This window comes from Limulus polyphemus, unplaced genomic scaffold (assembly GCF_000517525.1).
Source record: "Limulus polyphemus unplaced genomic scaffold, Limulus_polyphemus-2.1.2 Scaffold502, whole genome shotgun sequence".
Classification (NCBI taxonomy): Eukaryota; Metazoa; Arthropoda; class Merostomata; order Xiphosura; family Limulidae; genus Limulus; species Limulus polyphemus.
In genome coordinates this window covers 206,868-215,916 of record NW_013666112.1, presented here as the reverse complement: position 1 = coordinate 215,916, position 9,049 = coordinate 206,868, and the positions used below count along the sequence as shown (strand labels likewise).

The 9,049-nt window shown below is 35.7% G+C and overlaps 1 protein-coding gene across 5 annotated transcripts in view; it reads left to right on the top strand.

Moving 5' to 3' along the window:
- Positions 1-5,284: 5,284 nt before the first annotated feature.
- Positions 5,285-9,049, top strand: part of LOC106458696 — an 11,086-nt gene continuing 7,321 nt past the window's right edge. For 2 of the 5 annotated variants that reach the window (XM_022384977.1, XM_022384978.1), the window contains exons 1-2: positions 5,285-5,397; positions 6,594-7,214. In XM_022384977.1, coding sequence (XP_022240685.1) covers positions 6,624-7,214 — 591 coding nt within the window. In that variant the 5' untranslated portion in view covers positions 5,285-5,397; positions 6,594-6,623. The remainder of the gene's footprint in view (positions 5,398-6,593; positions 7,215-9,049) is intronic. The other 3 variants (XM_022384976.1, XM_022384975.1, XM_013918239.2) reach the window with 2 other exon arrangements.

Below are 9,049 nucleotides of genomic sequence, written 5' to 3'. Positions count from 1 at the left end.
CGTTGCAATTTGTACTGTCGTGACGTCAATAAAACGTGCGCATGCCATGAATCACGAGAAGAATTATGCACTCTACATGTAGGTTACAACGCAGCATGACATATGAAATTCAAAAGCAAGAAATAAAAATATCTGTTACTCTTAATTTTGATTTTATTTACTCTTGAAACAGATCACTTTCGGAGACCCCGCGCAAGTACATCTAGTTACGTCATGTTTTTGAATATGAGTTTTAAATACTTGTTTAAAACTCTGTTTTACAAAGAACTATATAAGTGGGTTTTTTCATTCAATATCAATATACTTTTACGATTTCTTTAAATAAGATATTGTTTTAAAACTCATTCATGTTGCAAGCAATGTCTGATCAACAGATATGATTTAATAGCGCCCCCTCGTTTATTTAAATACTAAGCAGCCAAAAAAAGTAGAAACGTTTCCCTAATAAGCTTGTTTATTGAAATATCCTCAAACTCAAGAGGTGAATAACTGTTTTTGACGCAAAGCTGTTGACAAGAAAATCAAACACATAACAAACGGGCGATCTTACCTGTCGTGGTCTTGTCCAACATAACCGACCATGAAAAACCACAAGGAAGAATGCAAGCCATAGTATCGTCATGGCGACAGAAGTAACTTGAACAAACTTGAATAATATATAGTTCTTTGCTATTTGTGCATCGCTTATATACCCTGTAGATTAGCTTTTCCTGCCCACCGAGATGGTAGCTTTATCATGGCTTAACTTCAGCCAACCAACCAGAAAAGGCTTTGTGAAGCAGCATGACAGCTTATGCGGCGTTATCTGTCTACCGATGCTAATTTTTATCTGTATGGATTTGCGTTGACATGATAATGAAGTCGACGTTTAAGCCGAAAAACTGCCTGTATTAAACATATTGAATTAATGACCTGCCTTTATTATGAGGGTGTATTGATCTTTTGCGTTAAACAACATATGTTAAGGCACTTATTAGTAGTGTGCATAACTAACTATCCTTTGTCACGTATGATTTTATATTTAATCACAAGAATGAAGTGCTTAAAATAAATTAAACTTAGGTTTTTGTATATTACACTGCAAGCCCAAATGATACAAATTTATTTCGAGTGTCGTTACAATTCAGTAATCATATACATTTATGACATTTGTTTGACGAACAATGCTTAGCACCAGTTACAAGTTACATTATAGTTTTATTCCAAGTGATGTTGTGTAACTACAGCTAGCTTATACCATAAACAGGCAGTGAAAACTACTTTTCGCTTAGAACTACATACACGGTTTTTTTTTTTTTGGAAAACTTGGATATCAAAGCAAATATTTAAGTGCTTACGAGGTTAACATAAAAATAAAAAAAGGAAGTTAGTTAGATTATTAAAGAATTAAAATGCAGTGGAAGGAAAATCATCTTGTAATAAATATTACAGAGGGTTCAGTACATTACATTAAAACAATTTGGAATAAGCAAATCAACAAGTTTTTATCAAGTTTCTAGACCAAATAAAAACAACAAGCTATATTTAAAATTGGCAACTGATTAGTTGTTAGTCGACTAATTTACACATTGACACATCTATTGGATTAAGAAAGCGGATACTGTTTAAAATATATGTCAGAAACAACATTTCGTCACGTTTGAATTTGACTTTCTTAGGGGCTACGCTGATTTTCTGTTGTTTTTTGTTTACAATAACCATCAATCGTAGGAGTAATACTGTTTTATTAGTTACTTACATCCGTGTAACTTTGTCCTTTGATCTATTAAACACAAAAGTCTTATGTTTCAGGAATGCGATCGATGTTTCCTGTGTCGTGTTCCGAGAATAAAGAGCCTGGCGTTTTCTAGACCCTCATGAGGTCAAATGTTCAGTCACACCTATACTCTTTAATGTAGAAGTCTCTGATTGATAATTAATAAATGAAGTTTAATAATAATAATTCTATTTTTTATCAAGTTACAATGACAAATTAGCCTTCTTAACTGTTTGATATTCTTAAGGCAAGGCGAAACCTATATATATATGTATATTGGTAAGCGAGGCGCACTTTAAATACATACATATATATTGATAGGCGTGGTCGCAATTTAAATCCTGGAGTTCATGGTTCGTAGCCTGTTTCCGAAAAAACGCGCTCCGCACATTGGGACCGTGGTGCGCTATAAGAGTAACAGACAAATCCAGCTATTCGGCCACACAAGATTAGCCCAAGTGTTGTTAATAGTGGATGCTGTTAGCTAACTATGTTTCCTTTAGTTTAATAGTTCAGGGACGACTACGCGAAGGTACCTTTTTGTGTATTATTGTATTAAGAACAATAATAAAACTAATATAAACCATGCCGTAGCCTGTGGCTTATTTACACCTACTGTATCTCACGTGTTTAGTGCACTGAACTTGCCTGTTATTGTTTTCACGATACTATAGAACAGCATAACAAAACAGACGTCATTGAACTGGGCGGCCTGGCATGGCCAGGTGGTTAGGGCGTTCGACTCGCAATCTGAGAGTCGCGAGTTCGAATCCCCATCTCACCAAACACGCTCACCCTTTCAGCCGTGGGGGCGTTATAAGGTGACGGTCAATCCCACTATTCGTTCGTAAAAGAGTAGCCCAAGAGTTGGCGGTGTGTCGTGATGAGTGGCTGCCTTCCCTCTAGTCTTTCACTGCTAAATTAGAGACGGCTAGCACAGATAGCCCTCGTGGAGTTTTGCGCGAAATTCCAAACAATTCAATCCTGAACATGGTAACCAGACAGTAAGTATACCATCAATTTGGGTATTTATTTATAACTGTTGTGGTGAATACAAACTTCAGCTGTGACTAAGTTTTCGGTTTCATTAGGATAGAGTATAGGTGTCCATTTTGTAAAACATGAAATATGTCAATATAGTTGTTTAAGTTGGAATTGATAAACAAAGCTAAAAACAAAATTGAAAGGGTGATTTTTGAAGCGATTGTTGATACCACCAGGAACACTAGAAGATTTTTAACTTAATTGTTAAACCATACCTTAAAGTCTCTAATATTCACTTCCCTAGTTCCAGTGAGGTCATGCGTAGCATAATAATTAGTGTGCCTGGACTGTAAATTTGAAGATTCGTCGTCTGCGTTCCAATGTCGCAAAAACGTGCTCCGCACTTTGGGGTCGTATGTACTCTATATTAGTGATGGTCAGGTTCCATTATTCGACCAGATAAGAATAGCCCAAGATTTATCGGTGTGTGTGTTCTTGACTAGCTGTATTCTCTCTAGTGTGTCAGTTCAACATTAGGGACGTTTATGTACAGATAGCTTTTTGTGTTGTTATGCCCAAAAAATCTGAAACAAACTTAACCCCAAAAAACGGTTCTTACTGTCAGGTATAAATATCACAAGTACCAAGTATCCTCATTACTCAATATGAAATAAACAAGCTGACAGACAGTCTTGAATACCTTACATATACATCGACCAAAAGGGTTTATTTTGTGACGTTATACAATGGCGAAAAGTTTTAACGTGTCAGTGACGGTAGACAGAACTTCATCGATCATACAAGGAAGAAGTTGTTTTAGCGCAAAGCTACAGAATGAACTGTCCACCATGGGGGAATCGGATTTTAGCGTTGTGAAAAAACTTACCGCTGACCAACCAGGGGACATGTAGGAAAGAAGACGAGATTTGTTTCGTTACACAGTTAATACATTTTTGTTATACTTCATAAAATGTTTACATTGATATGCGTATTTCCCTCAATTCAGAAGCTTAAGTATAATATATAACTGAAGGCTTTTAAAGAATACCCACAAAAAAAACCAAAAAACACACACACACAAAAACAAAACACACACACACACGAAACAAAACAAAACACACACACACAGAAACGAAAAACCAAATTATCTTTTTTTTCATTAGAGTTTAATCTATAAATATTACTGCAGCAGCAGTTGAGTTACGTGGTTTGATAAAAACAAAGTCAGAGTAGAAAGGCATGTGTCAGAAATCCATTTTGACATTGTATAGTGTTTTGTAGATAGTATGTGACGCCACCTAAAATAGTTCGCTTTTGGGAAGGGTATGTAACAGCCCTTTCCAATGCAAAAATTTAGACACTCAAATCATAGAATGTGTATTCAGATTGGTTATTTAGAATTTCCAAGACAGGAATATCAGTTGTACATAATAGGATTAGAAAACAAAGGAAAACGGACCAACTTAGGGCACTAGGACCACCAAAAAGAGACCTGCAACAAGTTGTACAACAGCCACGGCAAGCAAAGTGCAACATCTTGTAACAGGCTAGAATCCATGAACACAAAAGTGAGTGGCAAAAGCTGTCCTCGTGCCCAAGCCAATAGTACACAACATAATCGAGAAGGACGTCAGTGTGGAAAAGTAACACAAGTGACGTGTACTAAGCTGTTTCTTCAAGATATTTGTTAAACTGTCACATACCTTTATAATACTTTAACTTACTAATTAAGTCACTAGAAGAAGCGCGATGGATTTTTGCGTGGCTGTTGAAATGGGGGGCTAGGAAACCGTCTTTTCGTACACTAGTTATGGAAAGCATGCAAGGTGTAGTATTGTGCTTCTGATATGACAGCATTACGACGGAGCCTTTTAGAACGGAACATCAAGACCGGATGTGGCTACGTAGACTGTTAAGACATGACAAGGTTCCAAAATCGAATATAACATAAGTTTTCATTGAAGTAATTTGTAAAGAAAGTGTGTATTCGTGCATATTAGAAATTATACTTATGTGTTCAAGTCAAACACTGTAAAGTCAGTGTAAAGTTTGTCTTTTGCTTGCTGTTCATAAAACACACATTTTGAAGGAACTAAAACATATGGATCGTCGAAACTAGGCATTTGAGCTCTCTCTTTTTGAATGTTCACATGATTCAGACGCGAAGTTTCTTCTAGGAGAAATCCTAATAGAAACAATTCTTTGAAAACAAGATAAAGTGATGTATTAAACTAGAAACTTCTTGATGTAGGTTTTTTGTAAAGATAGAGAAACGATGGATTTTCTTTCTCCTGGAAAACCTATGGACAACTCGTTTGAAATCCATCCCTTTTCAAATTTCGGATTTTTATTCTAGTGTCGATGTAGATGATCATTGTAAATAAAAGAGTGACTAAGTATTATTTTTACGTCAAATTAAGATTTCCTGAATCTGAATTGTGTGAAAACTCTAAAAAGAACAGCTCAACTGTCTATTTTTGTCGAGCCAGCTGTTATAGTTCCTTCAACAGATGTGTTTCATAAAGAGCATAGAAAAGACAGGCTTTATTTACACTGACCTTACAGGTAGAAAAGCACCAGTAGTGCAACAATGAGCGGCCTCAAATTTTAATTTTTAGTGAAGAAAAGTATTACATGAAACCTGTTGGAATTTAAAGGTATGTAACATGTTTGTAGTTTCTAATAAATTCACATTTTTACAGTTTATTACATGGATTTTGTTGGGTACTGTATTTTGATTATTCTTGTTACTATTAGGTGTAAAACTATCAATCCAATTTAAAAGTAGCTAAATTTTCAGCCTTCTATAATTATAGTACATATACTCTGGTTATGGTATGCTTGTTGAGTTCTCGCCCAATACTATTCAAGGGCTATCTTTGCCGTCCATAATTTTCAAGTGATAGACTAGAGGAAAGAACGTTAGTAAACAATACTAATCGCCAACTCTTAGGTTACTCTTTTACCAATAAATAGTGGAGTTCACAGTCACATTATAACTCACTCCACAGCGAAAAGAGCGAGCACATACGTTGAGGGGTTTCGATCCCGCAACGTGCAGATTACGAGTCGAGCACTCTAACCACAAGGCCATGTAAGACCGTACGGTATGATAAAACATACAGATAACCGTATTATGTTTATGTTTTAATTTTAAGGAACACATTAAGACAATTCAGAAAGAGGAAAAGGATTGGTTTGTAGTGTAGAAAAATGTGTATCAATAAGTTTTATAACGTTGCCCCTAGAAGATTTATTTTAAATTATATATCTTATATCGTGGTGATTTATTTCGTATTGATGTCGAACTAATTAGAGAAGAAGCGATAAAATACTTGAAAATAACTGGTTAGTTAACTGTATGTAAATGTAGAGTGCAAACAGTTTATTGTTAAAGATTTCAGGGTGAGAAAGTTACTAATAGACCAGGATGATTATGATAAGAATCATCGTAAGAAAAATGTCAGTGAAAACGCCAATCCCGCCGTTGGTTAATCAACCCCCTCCTATTTGTTGCCACGGCATAGCGGCTCATGGAGTTTTTTTTTCTTTAAATAAAAATTTTTTAGCTCGTATCTCCATCTCTTGAACAATTTGAGATCTAATTACAGCCGCGGCTATTGAGGATTCCCTCTTGTTGACTCTTGCACTACCATTTGCAGCCATGGTTTACAATAAGTTTAACGTGTATTACACTACAATCAAGTATCCAAAATAAAGACTATATAGAAATAGCATAATAAACAACATTTTTTCATTCTTATTAAATTTTCATTTACGTAAAGTTGCGAACTAATAAAAAAAAACAAAAGTGAAACATAAATGTTTGATTTGTCATTTTTCTTTCCTGTAGTATTGGATTCCCTAAAAGACGTGTATTTAAATGCGGTGTATCACATTTATCTGCAGCAAAGTGACATACTTAGTGCTTGTCGTCTTAAACATAGTTATTCTTCACGAATTCGTCCAGATTTTATACCCTGAATTCATATACATCCAACAAAATTACAAAACATCACGCTCATATTCCTCTGCTGAGCCGGATGGAATAGTATCATCCAGAGAGTGTAGCTTATCGCAAGTGGAACCTGGACAATGGTTGGCACAGTCCGCACATCAAGACAACTGGACGGATGACTGGCAACTTGTGGATCCAAACCTGCTGATTTACTCTGCCTATCTGGATGACAGGACAGTCTCAAAGCCGACAATACGCATCATAGCTAGAATGACACAGTTTTATTGGCCTACAAAACGTCCAGCTGAGCTTGATCTGTTTAGATGTTTAGTTAAATTTGACCCTGGTTGCCAAGAGTGTCCAGCGATTATTCATGTGAAGCCAAGATGGAGGAAAATGTTTGAGGGAGATTGGATGGAACTCAGCCTAGAATTTATCTGTGACCTTAACCAGACTTATGAATTACCGAAGAAAGTGGCTATAGTGAGTAACACAACTACCGAGGAACCATTATGGGTACGAATTCGCCACTTAAATCGGCCCCTCTCTCGTCCCAACAGCATTGCAGTGTGCGTCAAGCCTATTTATTCCTCGTGTAACCAATCTCATCTTGCTGAATTTATAGCTTATTATAAAGTTTTAGGTGTTGATTATTTTAAATTTTATGACGCTAGCTCTTCTATTGCTACAAGTCAGTTCCTTAAACGGGTGTCTCAAAATGACCCTTCTGTGCTAGTTTTCCCTTGGAATGCCAGAAAGAAAGGTTGGCCAACCTTTCCTGAAAAGTTTCGAAGCTGGTGGGCTGCTCTCCAAGATTGTGTTTATCGTTCAATGTTCCAGGTTGAATTCGTATTAGTAGTAGACTCTGACCAGTTCCTTGTGCCTCGCAATTCAACTTCATTACTTCAGTTACTGATGGAGGTCCAGGAGGCTGCTGGTATGTGCTTAGAAGAGTTCATCTTTTCCCAGGCTGTCTTTTGTGTTAATTTTCCGTCTAGTATTCAACCTTCTCCGTTACCTCCTTACAAAGTTTTCCAGAAAACCACTCGTTACTATGTGCCAGAAGGTTACTGGGGTTCGAAGTACGTTGTTAGACCCGAGATTGTAGAAGAAACAGGAGGTTATCGTGCAGATAAAGTGATTAGAAAAGTTTCATATAAATACGTGGAAGAGAAATGGGGGGTTATTCATCATTACAGGGGACCTATGGAGCCGCTTTATAATATATGTGGCAATTACACACGTGTTAAAAACACGCCCTACGTTAGTGAGGATAATTCGTTACCCAGTAGATTCGGTGAACTGATGCTTCCCGAGCTAAGAAAGTTAAAAATGTTTTATTAATAATAACACTGTTTGAAACTACGACAACCAAGTCTTAACTATATGCACTTCTTTCAGTAAACCATGTTTTAAAAATTATAACTGCAAAATAACAATATTATATTTTTCAAAACTCCTCTGGTACCCCAACGATAAGCTTCGGAACTCATAACACTATAATTCGATCCAATCGGTGGACACAGTACATATATAGGTCATTTTGTAGTTTTGCTCTAAAATAAACAAACAAATCTTTAAAAAGCTGTTTGCTTTTTTTGCGTACTTAAAGGAAATATAAGTCGATGGCAGCTGTTAAAAGTAAACAAAAAGAAATAAAAGCTGATTTTGAGATCTGGTGGATCAGTTAGACAAATTAATTTAAATCAGAAGTAACTTATTACATTAAATTTGGTTTATCTGAAAATATTAGCTGATAAAAACTATGCACAAAAAAGAAATAAAATTACGATGAACTAAACTCATAATTACATTTCTGTTCACACAATAACTATAGAACAAATAAACAAAATTTACTTCAAATAAGTCTCTTGGCTCTCGGTACTGTGTGATTTAGTAGTAAAGTTGAATTTATCAATTAAATAGTGGAATATCCATGTCTATACACTGTGCGTTACATCCAATATTCTATTAACTTCTGGTACATTTAATTTTCATTGACGCGCCGTTTTTAACTATAGATTTAATGGAGTAGAAGGTAAATGATAATATTTTTTACTTCACGATTATATGGCACGCTCGTTTGAAATCTGTTTTCGCCCTTCGAATTATACACCTAGTGTCAACGTAGATGACCGATATAAATATAATCGATACTGTGTGTTTTTACAATAAGTTAAGATGGAAATAAAAGTGAAATTAATAAGATATTAAGATAAGTTGGGCTTGTCGGATATCACATATTCACTACCGTGTTTTTCGGTGTATAAGACGTACTTTTTTACCCCAAAATTTGATGTCAATATCTGTTTGTGTCCTATACACCGAAGGTATGAATAATATATATGTAT